The sequence below is a fragment of the Gobio gobio genome (genome assembly GCF_949357685.1).
Source record: "Gobio gobio genome assembly, chromosome: 17".
In the NCBI taxonomy this organism is placed as follows: Eukaryota; Metazoa; Chordata; class Actinopteri; order Cypriniformes; family Gobionidae; genus Gobio; species Gobio gobio.
In genome coordinates, this window is record NC_137110.1 from 22,314,757 (window position 1) to 22,336,919 (window position 22,163).

General features: G+C 36.2%; 1 protein-coding gene across 3 annotated transcripts in view; it reads right to left on the minus strand.

Annotated features, from left to right (window-relative positions):
- dlg1a (discs large MAGUK scaffold protein 1a) overlaps positions 1-22,163 on the minus strand; it is a 48,443-nt gene that overhangs the window by 2,304 nt on the left and 23,976 nt on the right. The window contains exons 7-15 of one of the 3 annotated variants that reach the window (XM_079841439.1): positions 16,005-16,181; positions 12,484-12,550; positions 9,818-9,842; positions 5,262-5,303; positions 3,531-3,581; positions 3,311-3,412; positions 3,062-3,234; positions 2,793-2,902; positions 2,599-2,690 (exon numbers count right to left, since the gene is read on the minus strand). In XM_079841439.1, coding sequence (XP_079697565.1) covers positions 2,599-2,690; positions 2,793-2,902; positions 3,062-3,234; positions 3,311-3,412; positions 3,531-3,581; positions 5,262-5,303; positions 9,818-9,842; positions 12,484-12,550; positions 16,005-16,181 — 839 coding nt within the window. Of the gene's footprint in view, positions 1-2,598; positions 2,691-2,792; positions 2,903-3,061; positions 3,235-3,310; positions 3,413-3,530; positions 3,582-5,261; positions 5,304-9,817; positions 9,843-10,155; positions 10,256-12,483; positions 12,551-16,004; positions 16,182-22,163 lie in introns of all 3 variants that reach the window. The other 2 variants (XM_079841438.1, XM_079841437.1) reach the window with 2 other exon arrangements.

The following is a 22,163-nucleotide window of genomic DNA, read 5'->3' on the forward strand; positions in this document are numbered from 1 at the left end:
AGCGAGCTTCTGTCTGTTTTCAAAGTTCTGTCTTGGCTTGCTTCCTCTTTCAATGTTCTGCTTTGGACATAGTAATATTTCTTTTGAATATTGAGGTTAAACTGAAAATAAACATATTATAGTAAGATAAAAACTCAAGGAAACTTTCTTGGAAATACTCCATGCAACCTTTCTTCAGGCTAAAGGTTATTTGTTGTGAGGAGATCTAAAACCACACAGTGAAGATGCACATGCTTGTGTCTTTTTGTGATATTTCGTTGAAAACTACAACCCTAATTATTATTCGAATGGCAGTGGATTTGTGCAAATGTTGATTGCTTTTTATTAAAATTTTAATTAATAAGCTTTGCTTCTGTCAACATGGCATGTCTTGGTGGGGAGATAAATGTAAACATAATTAGTTTTGTGTCTTAAAATGTTCACCGAAAAATTTACATTCTGTCATCATTTACTCACCCCCCATGTAATTCCTATACATACATAAGATAATATATTTGTAAACATATCTCTGTTGGGGTTCAATGATGTTTTGAAACCTGTTGACTTTCTTTGTATGGGAAAAAAAACACTGAGATATTATTAAAAATATCTTCTTTTGTGTTGCACAAAAGAAAGTTATACAGGTTTGGAACGACATGAGGGTGAGTAAATGATTTTTCATTTTTTCACTATTTCTTTAAATGACTGTAACAGGGTTTGAACAAATACTGTAAAATAAAATTCCGGGACCTTCAAGGACTTCCCAACTCAAGCACTACTATTTTTGGTTTTCAAGGACTACAATCAGAGATCGCACTTATCAAAACAATATCTTTATTATCTTTCAGATTCTAAAAAAGATCAACAGATAAATAAAATATACTTATAAAACAAAATGGTACAAATAAAGTGCAGCACATACAAAATACGCAATGACTGTGGCAACTTTAACCATTGAAAGGATACTATGACAAAGATATCACTTTCCTAATTCAAACAGATTTTTTTTTTCGTGAATACATGATAGACCTAAATAAATGAAAGCTGGATCATACACTTGGATATTTATGAGCAATATCATGCAAAATGTATTTATATCTATGCAGCGTTAATTTTGCATGAAAATATTGTTTAATCGAAAAAATTAAACACTAATATATATTGTCTTTCAATAATTCAAGCACTTTTCAAGTACCTCTTTATAAATATGGCTATTTTCAAAGGTTTTCCAGGGATTAAATGTAAAAAAAGTAAAATTTCAAACTTCAAGCACTTTAAGCACCTTGTACGAACCCTGATGTAAACAGGTGGAATAAAATTGGATGCGTATCAAAATATCTGGGTTTAATAGAGTGGAGCAGGGATGACGGAATACACAGAAAACAAATTCACCATTTTCCTATAGGGTTTTATAATCTTTTAAATGTATGAGTAAAATAATGTCTGTGGTACGCAAGACATTCTCCATACGCCTCCTGGTGTAACGATAAGCAATACAATACATACAAGTGTCAAAATACTTTTAAAAAATATGACTTACTCTTATTTTCTGATCAATATCATGTTTATACTTAAATTATACAATTTTACTTAAGTACACTTTTATGCAGTTATTTAAATGTTTTTAACACATAAAAAAAACAATAATGTGTGGTTGAAAAGATTGTTTGTTCGTGAAGATGCTTCTCTCTGGATCAGCGGCAGCGTGAATGCAGATTTGAATGTTGCAGTGTGATTATCGTACTTTCAAAGGTTCACATTGCAAGCATCAGCGCATATTTTGTCACTGTCCATATCAATGAATGAGAGCATTCACATCGGAAGTGTGAAGGCCGACCATCTCGCGGTGTGTGTCCATTGGCGCAGAGCAGAGCGAGCTTTTTCAATTAATTCCTATGGAAGTTGAGCTTTATGCTCACACGCTCAACTTCCATAGGAATTCATTGTAAATGCTCATTCAAAATACGCTGTGTTCACGCTCTGCTGACGCTTGCGATGTGAAACAGGCATAAAAGACATTGCAGATCATTTTAGTCAATTTGGAATAAGATTGCATGGGTGTTTGAATTGAGATTGCAATATTTTAACGATTAATCGTGCAGCTCTAACATGACTTGACTGGATCGTGCCGAATTGCAGAGCTCATCCAAACAAATCCACAACGCTATGATCAGACGAATTCTTAACTGCCATTTTCTCACCGCTGTTATTAAGGCTAGGTATTGGGTACGATTAGGGGATGTAGAATATGGTCATGCAGAATAAGGCATTAATATGTGCTTTATGAGTACTAATAAACAGCCAATATCCTTTTTATTTATTTATTTTTAATGTTTCTAATAAGTAACTAGATTGGTGTGTGTGCAGTTTACGTTGTAGAGTAAAATATCCAAGTATCGGCAAGACCTTATTTTACCATTATAAATTGAAAACCCCCACAGGAAAATCTTGAGGGAACCAGTGGTGAACTCTGGGTTCTGACATCATCCCTGCACCACTCTATATAAAGAGTTTACATTTGTTGTAGGACAGGTAAGGTACGATAACTATGATGAAAATGACTAAGTGGAAAGATCAGAATTGATTTGGATGTGGGTAAGTTTATTCTACTGTTCTCACCGGTGAAGTGCTCTAGGAATTCCTGCTCCAGTTTCATGGCTCTGTCATAAGTCTTCCTGCCTTGCTCCTCCATCAATCTCTTATTCATCTCTCTGAGGAGGACAAAGAGGACCGGTTTCTAGTGTCAATCAGTCAAAAATGATCAAGATTTAGCATTTATTGTGTGTTTGAGTTCTTTTGATACAACAACGTACAAAATATTCTCGACTGATTTTGGTTTCACGAACACCGCTATGGGGTAGAGCTGTGCTAACTGGAGTCGTTTTATGGCATTGCCTGAGACATCCAGGATGCAATGTTTGCCCTTAAAGAACAAGGAACAAAAGATTTGTCACATGAAAAATGAGAAAACTGCTGCACAATGAAATCTAAAAGGTCATCATGAAACTCTCTCACAAACAGAAAATTCCCTTTTTATTACTTTTATTTCTTTATCACTTCCTAACAAGTTGAACAAGTTCACCTTTTCTGCAACCTCTCGCACTGACTGCACACTTGTCCCGTAGAGGTGGTTGTTATATTGGCCGGCCTCGATGAACTTGTGATCTTGAATGTCTTTTTCCATTTGCTCCCGTGAGACAACAAAATGGTAGTCTCTGCCATCAACCTCATAGTCTCGCTTTGGTCTAGTCGTGTCTGGGCAAAGAACAGTAATGACCATTAAAACAATGCAGATGATACTGTAAAAGAAAAATTAAAACAGAGTACTCACGGGGAACACATGACCCAAACTTGTCTGGAAACTCTGAGATTAGATCATCGTTGATCCGGTCTTTCATGGGCCCAAGGATAATCACTGGACGACTATAACTCACTGTAAACCAAAATGAAAGTCTTACAATGAATCAGTCACACAGAGTTTTACAGTAGTAGGATGGAGTAATAAAAACTAATGTACCATAATAAAAGAAAGCTTGCAAGAAGACACTCACCTTCCTGTTGCATGACTGTCTCATAAGAGAGGACATAATCTTCCTGTCCACCTAGTAAAGACAGACATACTGATATGAGTTCAAAAATCATGTGTACTGTGTAATTAAAACGTTATGAGTATAATTAAACCAACATGCATGTGCTGTATAGCCTCAGCTAAACTGTGTTTACTGTTACTAACTCTTGAAAGTTGCTTACACTTCTGATTCTGAAGATTTTAACAAGCATCAGAGATGTATTTTCAAGAGTGGAACTTTTTTTATCTTCTTCATTGCATCTTAAAAACACCATGCGCATACTGCAAATTCTCAGAGAGGATTTTAGCCTGCTGTCTAACAACTAAAGTACACTAGTTAGTCAATTATTCAGCATGTAAAATAATGTATACTAAATAAATTAATGAATTAATAAATAACCTCACTAATCCACTAATTTTTTGGATGACTAGTCAACCACCTGTACATAAAAACTGAAATGTAATTGAAATCTGATGTTGTGTTCAAATATATTTTTCTTTTGTATTCATTACTGCTAATTTTCAATTCAAATATATTACTCGATCATCCTATGAAAGCAGCTAACATGCCTTTGTCGTGAACAGTAGTCTCTAATTTTCACTCACTGTTCAGATGAGGTATATTTGAGAGCCATGTAGCATTAAATAAAAGTTCAAGAGGTTTTTCAGACCACTCGATGTGAATGACAGGCCATGCTTTACAAAACTGCCGAAAGACACAGGCTTGTTCAAATGTAATATGAAGGTAATATTCCAGGCCATAATACGCTGTGTCCCTGGCATGATCACTAAAGCAAGGTACACCGATAACAAGCACCTGTTTTAAAGTAAAGTAAAGGCAAGCTTCTATTGGTTAAATCAATAGTGCGTTTAGATTATCTTGGCTCTTGCTATCACATTTTTACACCTTTTTAACACTTTTTAATGTTCTGTTCTGGAAAATTAAAATATTTCTTTCTTTGAGACAAAGGGATAGTTCACCCAAAAATGAAAATTACCCCATGATTTACTCACCCTCAGGCCATCCTAGCTGTATATGACATTCTTCTTTCAGACGAATACATTATACATTCAGAGTTATATTCAAAATTATCCTGGCTAATCCAAGCATTATAATGGCAGTGAATGGCAGCCCAAAAAAGTGCATCCATCCATTATAAAAGTAATCCACATGCCTCCGGAGGGTTATTAAAGGCCTTCTGAAGCGAATCGATGGGTTTGTGTAAGAAAAATATCCATATTTAACACGTTATAATATAAAATATCTAGCTTCAGCCAGACCGCCTTCCGTATTTAACTTACGAAGTGTAACTGGCGTAACTATGACGTCAGACGTAGCATTCGCGGTTTGAACTGCGAGAGACGTTACATTTCCTGCGCAAGTTGAATATGGAAGGCAGAAGCTAGATATTTGACTTTATAAAGTTTCGTCTGAAAGAAGAATATCATATACACCTAAGATGGGTTGAGGGTGAGTAAATCATGCGATACTTTTAATTTTTGGGTGAACTATCCCTTTAAATTAAACTGTTTCTGTGCAAAGACACTGTTCTGGTCTTGAATAGTAAACATCTTTCAATTGTGTGTGTGCGTGTGTGTGTGTGTGTGTGCATATAACAAAAGGAAAGCACAGAGAACAAAGGGAAATAAACACTCAAGGAATTAATTTAATAAAAACATGATGAAAAGGAAATAAAAGGGAACACACACTTACGGTAACTACTTTCACTATCGCTGGCATTAGAAGTTACATGCTCTGAAACCATAAAAAGGGAAAATAAACACCAGAGACACAAAATAACAAGCCTTGCAGGAATACGCCAGACACACTAGGAACAGTCACCAGCAGATGGCAGTGTTAAGAACCTGAACAGGACGTGAGGCTTTGAAGCTGATCTAATTTAGCTAAATTTCTCATAAAACTGCTTCCACAATATGAATTTGGTAGTTTCAGCTGTATGAAAAATGTCTAATTATCGAACAGCCTCTGAATGCACGCAAGAAAGTCTCTCAGGGGGTCTTAACACGGTCATGGTGCAGTGAGGGGCTCCACTCCACCACCTAAAAGTGTCTCAATGTAGAAATATAAAAAAGGACAGAAATACTAAACATTTAGAAGTCATGGAAGATTTTAAACAACCTTCTTTCACATCAACCATGCTGATCTTAACCCCTCATGTTCTGTTGTGACTGTTTTTACAGTACTGTTCAAAAGTCTGGGATAAGGTTGTTCTTTTTAAAGAAATTAGGTTCGTACTTATTCAGCAAGGATGAATAAGTTAGTGACATTTAAGTTAGAAAAGATTTTTATCTCAAATAAATGAAGAATCCTGAAATGTATAAATCTATAAATGTAAATGTATAATTGTATAAACTTAATGTTTTCAACATTAATAATAACAAGAAATGTTTCTTTAGCAGCAAATCAGAAAAAAAGAATGATTTCTGAAGAACGCTGAAAATTCACAGAAAAAAATAATTTTCAAAATATATATTATTTTAAAAGGTAGCAATATTTCACAATATTACTGTTTTTACTATATTTTCCATCAAATACATGCAGCCTTAGTGAGCATAGATATTTCTTTCAAAAACATGAAATAAATCTTACTGACCCCAAAGTTTTGCATAATAACTACATTTTTCATGAACTCAATATACTGTAGTTGAATCTTATTAAAATGTAGCTTGTAATCAGTTCCTATTATATTAAAACATGAGAATGATATGCTAAAATAGCCTTGCAGTCTCTCAGACCTCAAACAGAACACGAGGGTCAAAGTCGTCATAAAAACAACATTATTTTCATTTGACATATTTGTCCCCAAAATGATATGTGTAATATAACCTCCCAAAGCAGAATCATAGCGGTAACTAAATTTGTACATATTCTGCTGAAAATGTGAGTGTTGTTTGCCTGTGCAAACTCGCTGCTCAAATACTAGGTTGTTGCAGGTGGTTTCCAAGGTATTGCAAAGCAGGGCACTTGCTAGGGCACTGCTACTGCTTCAAAGCCCTAAATCATGGATTTTTTGTCAGCCGAACCCCTTTAATATTTACTTGAAGCAACCGCTGAGATTTTAAGTTAATATTTCTATAATTTACTTACACATTTGCATGTTCACAGTTTTTAGATGATAGATAGATATAGAGATAGATAGAGATAGAGATAGATAGACAGATAGATAGGCTTTTGATCAACTCACAAACCCCCTGCGATTTCCTCACAAACCCCCGTTAAGGAAACCCTATCTTAAACCGAAATATGAGCCATAAGCACCACTAATTAATGAAAGCATTTATAATGCAAATGTGGTTAAGAGGAGCAGAATCAACTTGTCTTACACTGTGGTTAGGGCATAATGGACAACAAAGGACCTGAACATAGCACTGATCTGCAAACTATGGGCCAGATTTACTAAACAGCACAAATAAGCATGAGACCATAATCTCATAAAAGCAGCGATGGGAGTGGGAAGTTCTGCAGGTGATATTCTGACAATGTGCAAATTAAAGAACACAGATGCAGCAGCTCATTTCCATTACGACAAACGCCATCTACCAAGGGTAGCAATAACATCTTCCTCTAGCATTCTAAATAAATGAACATGAATGGAGAAAATTCTCTCCCTTCTACCATGCGGCGGTCTCTGTTCTCTGCTGTGGCTCCGCCTATAGCAGCAACTATCGCAGCATGTCAAGTGCATGCCTTTTTTGGGTGTTAAATAATGCAGCATATGTGAGCATGACATGGCTCAAAAGCAGTGGATTTTTATTATGCCGCAGACGACGACCATTTCCGCTTCTTCCGGTCATGCGTATGTGGGGTAACGCAGCACTGTTTTATCATATTAGATACATTTGAGTGTGTTGAAAGTTATTTTATAATTAGGGCTGGGCAAATTAACGCGTTAACGCGGGCGATTAATTTTTTCAGCTTAACGCAATTAAAATATTTAACGCAAATAACGCAGCGTCCGTTTTTATATCCATTTTTGCTTAGCGTTACATGATCATCACGCTCTTATTCATGTAAATGCTTCCAAGCGACAAGACACAAGCGAACACGCTGTATGCCAATGTCCTGTGTGTGTGTGTGTGTGTGTGTCAGTGTCCTGTCTGTGTGGATGCGTCTCATGTCAGCTAATCAAGGGACACGCACACACACACACACTCGACGCATAGATAGACTCGCGTCAGTTTCCTGCTCACATCGAGTTCTCTTTTGCTCTTGAACAAACAATAACACAGAGGATTTTCAGTATTCTCATATTAGGAGTCTTAAATTAGTTAAATAACGTCTTAAATGAACTTAAAGAGTTGTGAGGAAATGAGATGCGCAGGACAGTGCGTGAGATCCGCGGCTGTTCTTAAAGTGACAGGAGCACTGATGATGCCTGTCATTAATGTTCATCAAAGAACAACGGGAACAGAGAAAATTTTAGCTTTAATGATGATTCATCTATATTTAATTTATTATTTATGCAGTTAAGAAAGATAACTATTACATTTCTGTATATGTATAACAGGGAAGGCCATGGGTATTTTGGGTTTATGTAAACATTGTTTTAAGTTCACTTAAATTAAAAGTTGTTTTTTTTAAAGCCTAATAAATGTTGAAATTGGGAGCTTTCAGTTATACTGTAATGTAACGTCATTAATGTTTCATAGACACTTTAGTATCAGTGATACTGACCTTCATTCATAAAAATATGACAATACAACACATTTAAAATATGCTGTCTTTAAATTGTTTAAACATTAATTTGGAGAGTAACTGAAATTATTACAATATCAAAATATTAAAAACGTAAAATATTAAAAACTTGCGATTAATCGCGATTAATTACAGAAAAAAAGTGCGATTAATTAGTTAATTTTTTTAATCGATGCCCAGCACTAGTTATAATAAAACATGGTACTCGCAGTAAATCAAGAAAACCAGATTTAAAAAATAAGACTAAGGGTGCGTTCACACTTGTCATGTTTGGTTCGATTAAAACGAACCCTGGTGCGATTGCTCGGTTAGTGCGGTTCATTTGAACATATGTGAACGCTGCCATCCGAACCCTGGTGCGCACCAAACAAGCGGACCGAGACCGCTAAAAAGATGGGTCCGCTTCCAAACGAACTCTGGTGCGGTTCGATTGATATATGAACGCAACACGGACCAAAGACATGTAAACGAACCAAAAACAGGATGTGATGTCACAAGATGCGACGCTACAAGTCAGCTGATTTGACAACGCAGAAAGATCGGTGTATCCAAAATGAGTAGAGGGCAAATGTGGAGCAACGAGGAGGTAAAGTGCCTCTTCAATATATGCAGATCTTCGTTTCTGCATACAACGGAGGAAATCCTGGTGCTGTTTTGAATGTTTTGAACATTTTATGAGCTCTTCGTGAGTTCTCAGCTGGTAAAAATAAAACCATATGTACACGCATAAAATGATCGCTTTTAATCCAGCACACAGCATTGTTTTGAATGTTCGGTAAGCAAGCTCCATCGCAAAATATACGCCATAAAAGCCGACCAATCAGGTTGTGAACGTATCCCTATGCCTTTGGTTCGGTAATTTTATGTTCGCTGTTAAAAATGCCTGTGTGAACGCTAAGCAGACCAGGACTATATGTTTTGTTTTTGTTTTTTGGTCCGGACCAAACGAACTGAACTACAACTGTGAACGCACCCTAACTGTGTTGAGCTATATAACAATGATTAAATGAAAGCGTCTTTGGTGTTTTCATGGTTTCTACAAAATAATACCAGATATTGAGGGTAATGCAGGTATGCTGTCATTGATGTTCGACGCACGGACACACACGGATATTATATTTTAATCCAAAAAGCGTACATATTGTGCCTTTAACTGACCAGCGCAAACCTTAGTAAATCACGTTGCGCGATTTAAATATTCTCCTCTCATTAATTTTGCGCCAGAAAGGGAAACTCCTACAAATGCATTTGGAATATGTTCTTGCAAAAAAAAAAAAATAACTGTCCACTCCTTTTCAAAGCAATTTTCACTGTGTGTCTTTAGTAAATCCTGACAATAGTTTTTAACACCAAAAGAGGGTTTGTGCTGGCACAAGCTGTTAGGAAATCTGGCCCTTTGTGTTTTACAGTCATCTAGACGCAAAAAGGGGCTACAGACACAACACAATTCTAACCCAACATCACCGCTACGGGCAAGACAGTTTTATGGGGAATAAAGGGAGTTTGGTGGGGCCGGTGGCGGGGTAGACCTGCTGTAGCCTTTGTGGACTTACTCAAGCCTTTGTCGTCACTCAGGTCCTGTGGAGCAGTCGGCAGAGAGCAAGGAACAGGAGAAAACCACAAAAATAACAATGATTACTGGAACAACATATCTGGTCTTACCGAAGAACATCGCTCCTGCCTTACAACAAACCCAGATTCAGTGGTCTTCAACAGACATTCTGTCTGTATATCTAATTCTGACGCAGAAGGGATCAATCAAATTTCCTATCGTGTTTAGGGTTGTTGCAAAAGCAGGAGTTTCGTTCAGAGGTGTTGATGTGGCGCATGTGCCACTACCCTGTCCTGCACACGTCCATTGCTTTTCTGTGCTCGCGGCTAATGTACTTACGGTCCACATCGCTTGTTTCCTGTTCGCTGGGGTCCTTGTTCTTGTAGAAAGGGAATTTTCGCGAAAAGAGGTTCTTTTTACGCTTGTCATTGAATGACTGCTGAGAAGGAGAGGGAGGGATGAAGGGGGGGAGAACAAAAAAGGAAGAACAGATGGAATGGTGTTGGGTGTCTAGTTCAAGTATGAACAAATGCCCAACTTAACAGATGCCCATGTTACTGACTCTGTGGCCACCGCCATCCAATAAAATGATGCTGGAATGACAAAAATCACTAATGCTAGAACTTATAAATAGACATGAAACCAGATATTGATTTGGAGATGGCAACAGACAGAGTAGAGTTTCTAAGGAATTACTGAATATCAGGTCCACTTAAAGGGTAATTACCACAACCATGGTCAGCAAAAGTGGTCAGGGACAAACTCAAAGACATGCAGCCCTCGAAATGAGTTAGTTGATTAAAGTTAGTAATTGCCACTGATCAAAGAGTTTGAACGGGAACAAAGCTACAATAAGCACAAAAGACATAAATAGATGGACAGCGGAGTAATTTGCAGGAAGAGAAAGTGAAGAGCAGTTTGACATCAATGGCAAGCGTATTTATCTTTTTGTTCTCTGAAACATTCATGCACTCATGCTGCATTAGTGAATGCAGTTGAAAAGGCTAAGACATTGAAGAGTGGATGACGAGTTGATCCGGTGCAGGAGATGTTTGCTAAACACAATACTGCTGCAAAGTTAAAATGACTAGGGCTGGGCAATATTGAATATTGACAGTATATTCTGTGGTGATCGACATTGTGAATTTTGCGGTGATTTGACGTGCTTTTTATTTTGCCATTACATTTTCTAAAGATGGCATCATTAGATTGTTTCTACAGTCCTTTCTTGTCTCTGTATATATAAAACTTTATTAGCAATATGTGTAAAATGGTAAGTTTGATTTATTTCTGTGAATCAAGTCAAACTTGATTCAATTAATCTGTTCATAACTGATTTAATGATGTTTGTATCATTCAACTAAGCCCATTCACAATGTGGGACATTTCTTATACTAAAATCTATTAGTAAAATTATTAAATTAGTGTTTTATTTGTGTTATTATTAGTAAAAATATTAAATCAGTGTTTCATTTGTGTTATTATTATATTAGTGCAAATACATGGGGAAAAAACATTGCTTCTGTGAAATACACTTTATTTTTAACAATATTTTTACTGTATTTTACTTTTTGCATGAAACATTTTTTAATCTGCAATGGCTGTTCAGTAAGAATTATGGTTCAGAGCAAGTACACAAATACTGTGATTTATCTTGCATGTCATCAAAAATATTGAGATCTATATACTGTACACACTGTATTCAAAAGTTTGGGGTTGGTAAGATTTTAAAATGTTTTTGAAAGAAGTCTTTTATGCTCACCAGGGCTGCATTTATTTGATCAAAAATATAATACAAATACAAATATTGTGAAATATATTACAATATAATTTCATTTTAATATATTATGAAAAAGTCATTTATTTCTGTGATGGCAAAGTTGAATTATCAGCAGACAATTAATCCAATGTTCAGTTTCACATTGTCTTTCAGAAATCTGATTTGGTGCTTAAGAAATATTTCTTATTATTATCAAATATTCAGGATTCATTAATTGACTAGAAAGTTCATTTTTATTCATTGTTCATTTTTATTTTAAAAACAACTTTTAGCAATGCAAAAATCTTTACTGTCACTTTTGAGCAATTTAATGCATCCTTGATGAACAAATTGAATTATATGATTTTTTTTGCCATATCGCCCAGCCCTAATAAGTCACATGCTGTTAAGAATACTCAAATAGGAAAGAATTGTAAACAAACATACATGATTAGTACACTACATTCAGTAAAAAGAAATTAATTCATTTTCACAAACAAGCATCTCATTCATGAAGAATGATTCATTACTTATATAAAGTACATCACTACTTTGTTAGAGTTTACAGTTGCCAGCTGTTAGTCGTCCTATGTGAGAACAGATTTGGCTTTTGAAATGTCACACAAGAGAAAGGTGCAACAAAATGTTTCTAATGCTGAGCATCTTATTAGCACTTTCATCTAAAAATATCATAAAAATAGCAATGTTTCAAAATAGGCTACAAGACTTGTTTTCTGATTTCTGTAAAATTAAGTTATGTTGGCATGACTCCAAGTAAACCAAATTACATTTTTACACAAAAGGCCCATTTGTAATGTATTAGTCTATAAACTGCAGCGGTTTAAAAGCATTAAAAGCAGGTTTGTGTCATGCCAGACATGATAAATATTTGAGCAGCAAACGCTTACCGATTTGTCTCGAGACTTGGAGTTGAATTTGACCGTCTTTAACCTTGCTCTTTCTTTTCTCTCCACCCTGAAAGAGGAAGGCGACACAGAATGTAGGGTGAGTATTTTCACTGTTAATACACAGAAAACTGTCCTGGGTTCATTATGTACGTGTGCATAAACTTAAAAAGTGCATTGAAAAAGTATGAAGCCCAAAACTTTTGTTTTTGCATATTGTAGCAAAACATATTTTGAGGAAAGTCTTGGAAAGTTACAAACAAGTGACATGCAATATTTTGTGAGGTCAGGCACTGATGTTAGACAAGAAGGCAACTCAGCATTCTTTCTCCTCCAAACACGACAAGTTGAGTTTTTACCAAAAAGTTCTATTTTGGTTTCATCTGACCATATGACCATTCTCCCAATCCTCTTCTGGATCATCCAAATGCTCTCTAGCAAACTTCAGACGGGCCAGGACATGTACTGGCTTAAGCAGGGGGACACGTCTGGAACTGCATGATTTGAGTCCCTGGCGGCGTAGTGTGTTACTGATGGTAGCCTTTGTTACTTTGGTCCCAGCTCTATGCAGGTCATTTACTCTGTCCCCCCGTGTGGTTCTGGGATTTTTGCTCACCGTCCTTGTGATCATTTTGACCCCACGGGGTGAGATCTTGCGTGGAGCCCCAGATCGAGGGAGATTATCAGTGGTCTTGTATGTCTTCCATTTTCCAATAATTGCTCCCACAGTTGATTTCTACACACTATTTTCCACCATAATTTGCAAATAAATTCTTGAAAAATCCGACTGTGATTTTCTGGATTTTTTTTCTCATTCTGTCTCTCATAGTTGAAGTGTACCTATGATGAAAATTACAGGCCTCTCTCATCTTTTTAAGTGGGAGAACTTGCACAATTGGTGGCTGACTAAGCACTTTTTTGCCCCACTGTACCATTATCCCTCCTCCACCAAACTTTACAGTTGGCACAATGAAGTCAGGCAGGTACCATTCTCCTGGCATCCACCCATCAGACTGACAAACAGGGAAGCATGATTTGTTACTCCACAAAACATGTTTCTACCATTCCAGAGTCCAGTGGCGGCGTGCTTTACATCACTCCATCCAACACTTGCCAATGGCTTGGTGATGTGAGGCTTGCATGTAGCTGCTCGGCCATGGAAACCCATTCCATGAAGCTCCTGCCACATAGTTTTTGTGCTGATATAGATACTAGCGGAAGTTTGGAGCTCTTTAGCTATGGAATCAGCCATTGGGAACTTTTACACACAATGCAAAAAAAAATTCCACAAATGTTTGTAAATGCAGACTGGATGTCTAGGTGCTCAATTTTATACATCTGAATTTATTAATTTAGAGGCGTCTCTCAATACTTACATTTTTTTTTTAAAAACCCAACAAAACTTATACACATACATACAGGGTTTGACATCAACTTTTTTGCTCACCAGCCACTGTGGCTAGTGGTTTTCCAAAGTAACTAGCCACTCAGCATTTTCACTGGCCACAATTTTGCCGTTTGGAAATTACATTTTATATGATTAAAGTTGACTTTGAATTTAAAACCCTTTTAAACTTTCAAATGCAGTGACCACCCAATCAAGACTACATTGTTTATCAGCTGGTATGTGCAGGTTGGCAAGGGGTGGGCAATATGAGCATAGGCTAATATGAGAAATTGAATATGATATGAGTTATTTTTGTTAGGCTATATAAAAACAAATTAGCAAATTACAAAAACAATAGTATATTTAAAAAATTATATTTTGTCAGATACAGTAGGTTTATTTAATATTATAATATTTATTTAACATCTGTAGGCCTAGTTGTTTGATTAACATTAATGACAGACAGGTATTTAATTGGGCTGCTGAATACATGGACGAAATATTCTGACACATATCCAGTTATTACCCACCTGTTTACATACACTTAAGCCATAACCGACTGTGTTCATGCGAGATACGCCCCACAATGGACATTTTGAAATCTGTGTGTGCGTGTTTTTGACTATTCAGGCGCAAGGAGAACTGATTGCGCGTGCGACAGAGAGAGTGGCTGTAGGCTGAAATTATATTCAACACGCCAACCTGCCTATATATATATATATATAGAGAGAGACATACAGTATATAAACACACACACATATATATATATATATATATATATATATAAACATTGAGACGGCCAAAGATGTTCAACAATTTAAAATAAACATTGTTTACAGCAAGATATTTGACACCTGACAGTAAATGATTGTTGAAGGTGGTGTATTTGTTACAAAAACCATGCTTTGATGGATCTAGATGTCCTCTAACCTCCAAAATCCAAATATGAAGTACCAGGAAATATGATGTAGATCACATCATATGTTTAAAATATATAGGATTATTTACAGAAACTTTCACAAAGAGAAATCCCAACTTGTTTCTAAAAATACAGAGCATTGCTCGCTGCCCCCTGTGATTAGTTAGGAGATGAGAGAGGCAAATTTTTAGAATGAGGTGAGAAGTCAATTATCAACTTTCAGTCAGCATACAGCTGGGTGGAGAGAATGAGAGAGAAACTCTCACGGTTCCATCACACATCAGCGCTGAAGTTCAAGGCTCTAATTAGACTTGAATATCAGACTTGGACTGTAATATAAGGTGACGGTAAACTCATGACTTTGATCAAAATAGAGCAGACTTTGAAATCCTGCTAAAGCTAATTTCATAGCTAGCATCATTTGTATCCTAAATCCAATTTAAAAATATTGTCATGTTTTGTATAATTCAGCATTATTTTCTTCACAATTCTAAACACTACATTTTGATAAAACTTTATTGTGGCCAAAATTGTTGGTTGTGGTAGAAATGACACCACAAATTTGTATTATTTTAATTTATATAATTATTACACAATAATTATTGAAAGTGTTTATGATTATTTGACTCTTTAAAGCCTGGGTCTGAGACAAGAGTACAATTAAATCTATACATAAAAAGCATTACAAGTTGCAAAAAATAATAAATAATAATAATAATAATAATAATAATAATTTACAGGATTTTAGGATAACAAAAAATAATAAAATCTGTTCGTTTTAATAATAATTAATACCCCTGGAGCATAAAAGTGCTCAGGATTGAAGAAATGCACATAATTTTCAATCTCCAATTGCTGAGTCAAGTTAAAACATCACAAAGAGAGAAGACTTACAGCAGATACTTTTACTTCAGCTGTCAGTTAAGTATAAATGGTCCCAAATATTATAAGTCTTTGAAGCCATTGTGCAGTTATATATGTGTGCTCATTCCTCATTATTAACAATTACTATGCACAATGGGTGATAACTAAACCAAAATGAAGAATGGCAGTGAATTGAAACGCAAGAAATTGTGAAAGAAACATTAGAGGAAAGACTATGAGCTTTGGGTAATGTGGCATTAAATGCACAAATTGTGTTAATCATGGTAAAGGGGGTTAACTGAGCCATCTTTTTACTATACAGTATGTTCTGGAATTCATGGGGGCATAGCCTACCTCTTCTTGCTGGGAATGACGCCCATCTCCTCCATCTCGCCATCTGGAGTCACATGCCGCGCCTGCCACCACTCCTCGTCCGAGGCATTCAGGACGTGTAGGATGTCGCCGAAGCGGAAGTTCAGCCCCTGACTGGGCAGTCCCGAGTCTTTCGTTATGTCATAATCAAACAGGGCTCTAAAGGAGTAAGAATGTAGTAAGAAGGAGAAGAATTAAAACATATTTTTTGATAAAATATAGTTTTTCTGTAATTAATAGCGATTAATCACACCTAACATTAAAGCTTTTAATATATTTTAAATTTTATATTGTAATAATTTATCATTTAATCTCCAAATGAATTTAGAAACAAGATAAAGACTGTTAGACCATATTTAAAATATTTATTTAACAGCATATTTTTATGAAAGAAGGCCACCGATACCTATACTGCTACTGATGTCTCTATGAAATGTATTTGCTTCTTAATTTTAGCTATTATAGCCATTCAACATTGCAGTATAATTAAAAGCCATCTATGTTAACATTTATTGGGCTTTAAAAAATATAACAACTTTTAACTTAAGTGAACTTAAAGAGATTGTGTCATCATTTACTCACCCTCAAGTTCCAAGTCCAAAAGTGTATGCATTTATTTCTACTGCTGAACACAAGAAGATGATATTTTGAAGAATGTGGGTAACCAAACAGTTGATGGGCCCCATTGACTTCCATAGTATGGAAAAAAAATACCATGGAAGTCAATGGGGTCCATCAACCATTAGCTTCTTTTGTGTTCAGAAGAAGAAAGAAACTCATAAAGGTTTGGAACAACAACTTGGGTGAGTAAATGATGAATTGTCATTTTTGGGTGAACTATCCCTTTAAAGTGCTGATTAGTCAGACAGCCCAGTCTGTTACGATTGGTCTACCCCTTACAGCGCTTGTTGGAAGCTAAACGCCCATCACCATGACTTTCAGCTCAGGAGGCTTCCTCAGTCCTCAGCGTTTGTACACACTGTAAAGACAGTAATGATGCCGTTGATTTTACCAAATCAATCTGAGCGTGAGTCCGATGATAAAACATTGGAAGAACTACTTGTTCAACCCGAACCTTCATTGCAAGGACGACTTGAGCAGGACGTTTCTCAGTGAAGTTTTTGATTTAAAGGGTTACTTCACCCAAAAATGAAAATTCTGTCATTAATTACTTACGCGAGAATAGAGCCGGCGTTCTGACACATGACCCGGAAGGGAGGAGCTTTGTTTACAAGCAGAGGAAGACGCGCCATATCTGAGCTGTTGAATTCTACATTGATCGTGCTTTAGGCTCTTGGCGTAGTGGTCAAAATGGGGCTAAAGTGTGCGTTTCCTGGATGTCCGAACCGCGAGAAACAACGAACAAGTGCACGTAAAAGTGCCTTATTAAAGGCGCGAAATGAAAATCATATTCTCGCGTATGCGTCGTGGTGCTACGCGAGTTCACGTAAAAGGCCCGGGCGGAAGAAAATAACTTGTTGAATAAAGTCGTTATTTTGATTTTTTTTTTGCGCACAAAAACTATTCTTGTCGCTTCATAAAATTATTGTAGAACCACTGTAGTGAGATGGACTTTGTAACAATGCCTTTAGTACCTTTTATGGGTCTAGTGAGTGCAAAATACATTGCTGCCAATGGAGGCCTTTCTGAGCCATTGAATTTCAACAAAAATATCTTAATTTGTGTTCTGAAGATGAACAAAGGTCTTACGGGTGTCGAACGACAGAATTAATGTACAGAATTAAAGTAATTAATGACAGAATTTTCATTTTTGGGTGAACTAACCCTTTAATTTTCAATTTAGGGTGAACTATCCCTTTAACACTTTTTAGGTACTGTTTGCACAAGTCTCTGAATATTACATTGTAATAGGAAAATGTATTTTAACATTAAAAAAAACTCTTCAGCTTTACAGATGCAGTAGCAGCCTTTATTTTAAAGGTCAGAGAGAAGGATAAAAATGGGGCATGCCAAACTAAATTATGAATTTTGGAATGAAACCTTTTCTAACATTAAAAGTGGTCTTGCATGAGAAATCATACAGATACGACAGCAAGAAAAGCCTCCAGACTCAGAACACACAAGCTTCTATGAATTTTAAGCAACCATAAAGATATGGAAACCATTCTATAACTCTACAAAGCCAGTCTTCCTAACTAAATTGCCCACAGACAGATTTCCTGAGATGTTAAGTAGGTCACTGCTGTTCTGTGCATGTGCACATTTAAGAGAACTGGAGCTGAAGTAACTAGCCGTCCAAGCACTTGACTAGCTTATCTGTTTCCTCATCAATAATGAAGCACTTCCAGGAAGTCAGGGCATCTGAGTAGATTATGGGTCTTTAAGGAACATACAGACACCAAAGCCCTCTTTAACCCTCAGAAGCACATAAAGAACTCCCATTTAACTCTTCAGCAAATGATGCAGATGAATTTAGTCTTAATCTGCTTAGGAGGTGTAATAGGCTACGTTTGTATCCTTGTACAGTTGAAGCAGAGTCCTTAAGTCAGTATCGTAAAGCGCCTGTGGAATGCAGATTAAAAGCTCAATCCGTGTAGATATATGGTTTTAATGGAATATTAGATCATAAAACTGATGTTCCTTTCAGAAAGGTCAAAATTATATATGTGCTATGACAGCCAGTGGAACAATTGTACATTTTTAAATGTATTTACTAGTATGAGTTGAAAATATCAGTTAAGAGTCATGAAAAAGGCCTATTACAAGAAAAAGCAAAGTCAAAAAGGTGTCCAAAGTGAACCTTGACTTTGTGTCAAAAAAATACTGTAGTTTGCAGACATGCTGCAGGGAATATAAGCCAAAGATGACTGCAGTTCTACCGGCATCCTCGCATGATTTTAAACATTCATCAAAACAAGTTAAGTTGACATAGACACAACAGTTTGTGTTACTTTAAATCTTTTAAAAACAACCACAAACTACATCCTATAATGCAAAAGTTTGCAATAACCAAACTTGAGCAAATGGCCTCACTCTAACATGCACTCTAGAGACAGGATGTTTATGGAAGCCCTTCAGCGCTACACATGACATAGCGACACAACAAATATACTCTTCATTTCCATCAGCATTTGTTCAATGAATCATTCATTATATCCATATGTTCAGCGGTATGTCCTACAATTCAATTTCGTTTCCATTTCCTGTCAGTTTAAATAATGTTGCTTTTCTTATGATGGCCAATTTGACTGCACTATTTAAAAAAACAAAACAAAAAAAAACATACATAAATATATGCTGGGACAACATGCACATATTATGGGTTGAGCTGAAAAATCACAACCGATTTTAAATCCGTGAATACTGCATGCGTTTGTAGAGAATACAGAGCCCAGGGGCTTTTGAATCCTCGAAATGTCAAAGCTATTCTCATTAAAACATAAGAATAGCAACCTGAGAGCTTAGGAGCTTAAGTTAAACAAAAGCCACATAAGAGCAAAAATTCAGCAGTAGTTTCACATAACAATCCTGATCATCGATCTCTTTACATTTAACTGTTACCGACGTGCTGGGCTAGGAGTGATGTGAACCCGTGAACACAGGAAGTTGAAATGATCGACAAAGGCTCCAAAAACATGGCAAACTCTGTCAATACAGAGCCCTTCATGTCTCGCCTCGTGTTCCTGCAATTCAATCTACTGTGTAACCACTGTCCTGAGAGCAACAAAAAACAGGCACACTTCAGAGAATGACATGTTCACATAAGGGGCTGTCTATGACGCAATTAGCGGCAGCTAGAACAATGTAAATGAAAATATAGGCTGGTCAAATATTAATGAAAGCCATAACAAGATGATCAGTTTTTAATATTGCATGCGTGTTGTGAAATATGAGAATATATAATTATGTATTCAGTACTTATATATAAACATATACAAAATGGGGTCCAAATGTCTGACACCACAAGTGAAAATGCCCCCATCCCCCCCATGCATTGTTTTTTTCCCTATTTTACCCAATCAAACATTATATTAACGGCACAATACTTTGTGTGAAAAGCATGTACTCAAATTTAAATTTCTTTACACTATTCACAATATAGAAAATATCCATTTTGAATCCCACATTATATTTTTGATGTAAATATAATAATACATATTATAATAATAAATATATTTTATATAAATATAAACAACTGTTTGATATTATATTAAACATTTTAACAAAATATTACAGATTTGACAAGAGCAGATTTTAATACACAATTAACAATTTAAATGAGCTCTGTCAAAATTAAAGCGTTAACGCATGCAATAAATGTTTCAGTTTAACGCGTTAAATACATTTAACGCAATTAATGCTGCATCCTTTGGTTAGCGTTACATTATATGACCACGCTTTTAAACCATTCAAGCGCGATAAGACACAAAAGAGAACACAGTGCAGTACTGACGCACGTCTCTGAATCTCGTGTCTGTGTGATACACACACTTGTGCGCACTGAAAGCCGCTTCAGACAGCACTTGAAAGGACAAAAACACAAAATTATGCCAAAATGCCCATTTTGTCAAGTATCCTCGCAAGCTTAGTCTTAAATTAAGTGTTAAATGAAGAAATTGTGAGAAAATGGGATGCGTGTCAGAACCGTGTGATGTGCGGAAGGTCTTATGCTGCGTTCTCACCAAACGCGAATAGAGCGGCAAAATGTCGTCTACCGCGTCTAGTTGGACGCTTGAACATTTTGAATCCATTTGAATCCATATAAATCGAGTGTTTGAAGCGAAATAGATGCGTATTCAAGGCGCTCCAGGAGAAATGTCATAAAACCCCACTCTGCCTCTTTTCATTTTCACAAAAAAATATATATTAAACATTAATAGCCACACAAATGTGGTCCAGGCAACGTACTACCTACATTATCTTCACTGCATGTATATTTAAATTGAAACTTTGCCCTCAGTCAAAACGATTTGGCAGACAACAAATTATAGATTCATGACACCAAATATCGCCCGTTAGATCTACAAAAGAGGAATTAAATCTCATGTTTAACCACTACAGAGACATCAGAGCCAGCGGCAGACGCCAGAAGGACTAGCCGAGGAAAGGCTGCTCTCGCCGGGGTTAATGAGCACTGATTGCCCGGTGATCGCCTGGATCTCACAACTCCAAAAACGCAAGATAAAACGCAAACAGGGTTCCCACTCTTTCATAAACACCAGATTCAAGGACTTTCAAGGACTTTTTAAAGCACCTTTTATTTTAAATCATGCATAATAAATACGTTAAAGGTGGGTCTGCACAGTATATCAAATACCTACTGTAGTCTATCATTACTGCAGTAATGCTAAGGCATATACTGACAACTAAATACAATTTTAGGGGCATGCGACTTTTTTAAAAATCTAATGAGGAGAAAGACTGGTGGAGTGTACAAGAGAGGGAGCGAGTTTTAAAGGGGTGGTAAACAACGATTTCACTATTCTAACTTTAGCTAGCGTGTAATGTTGTTGCTTGAGCATAAACAACATCTGCAAAGTTACAACGTTCAAAGTTTAAAGCAAAGGGAGATATTTGCTTTTAAAGAAATCAGTTTCTAAGAACTACAGCAAACGGCCAGTAGGCGACTACACACATTCCTCCAGGGTTGGTGACATCACCAGGCTCAATATTTACATAAACCCCTCCTCCGAGAATATTAAATAAGGGGGGGTGAGGCCATTTTGTATCGCGGCGCTGTTGTGGTTGTTGGGGTGCACATGTTACAGTGCACCCCACAAACACAGCCAAGCCTTCAAAAGAATGTGTTTTACCACCCCTTTAAAGAGAGCTGCAGTTTAACATTTAACAATTCCTGCTTTTAACATTTATTTCACACTGGTTTTGGTTTTCTTTTTTATAAATCATTACTTCATTAAAACATCAAAATATAGAGATAATATTGTACACATGAATTTTCCAATTAAATGAAAAGATATGGACAAGTTATTTATTAGGCATTAAAAATATGCAAAATTATTTTAATCACCTGTACATCTTTTTAAAAATCTATTTTAAGGCTTTTAAGACCTGCACAGGGTGAGATCAGTGTTTGTGGAAACATCCTAAACCATAAAATGACTGTAAAAATGACTTACTTTATATTAATACTAATACAACTTTATATTTATATTAATATAT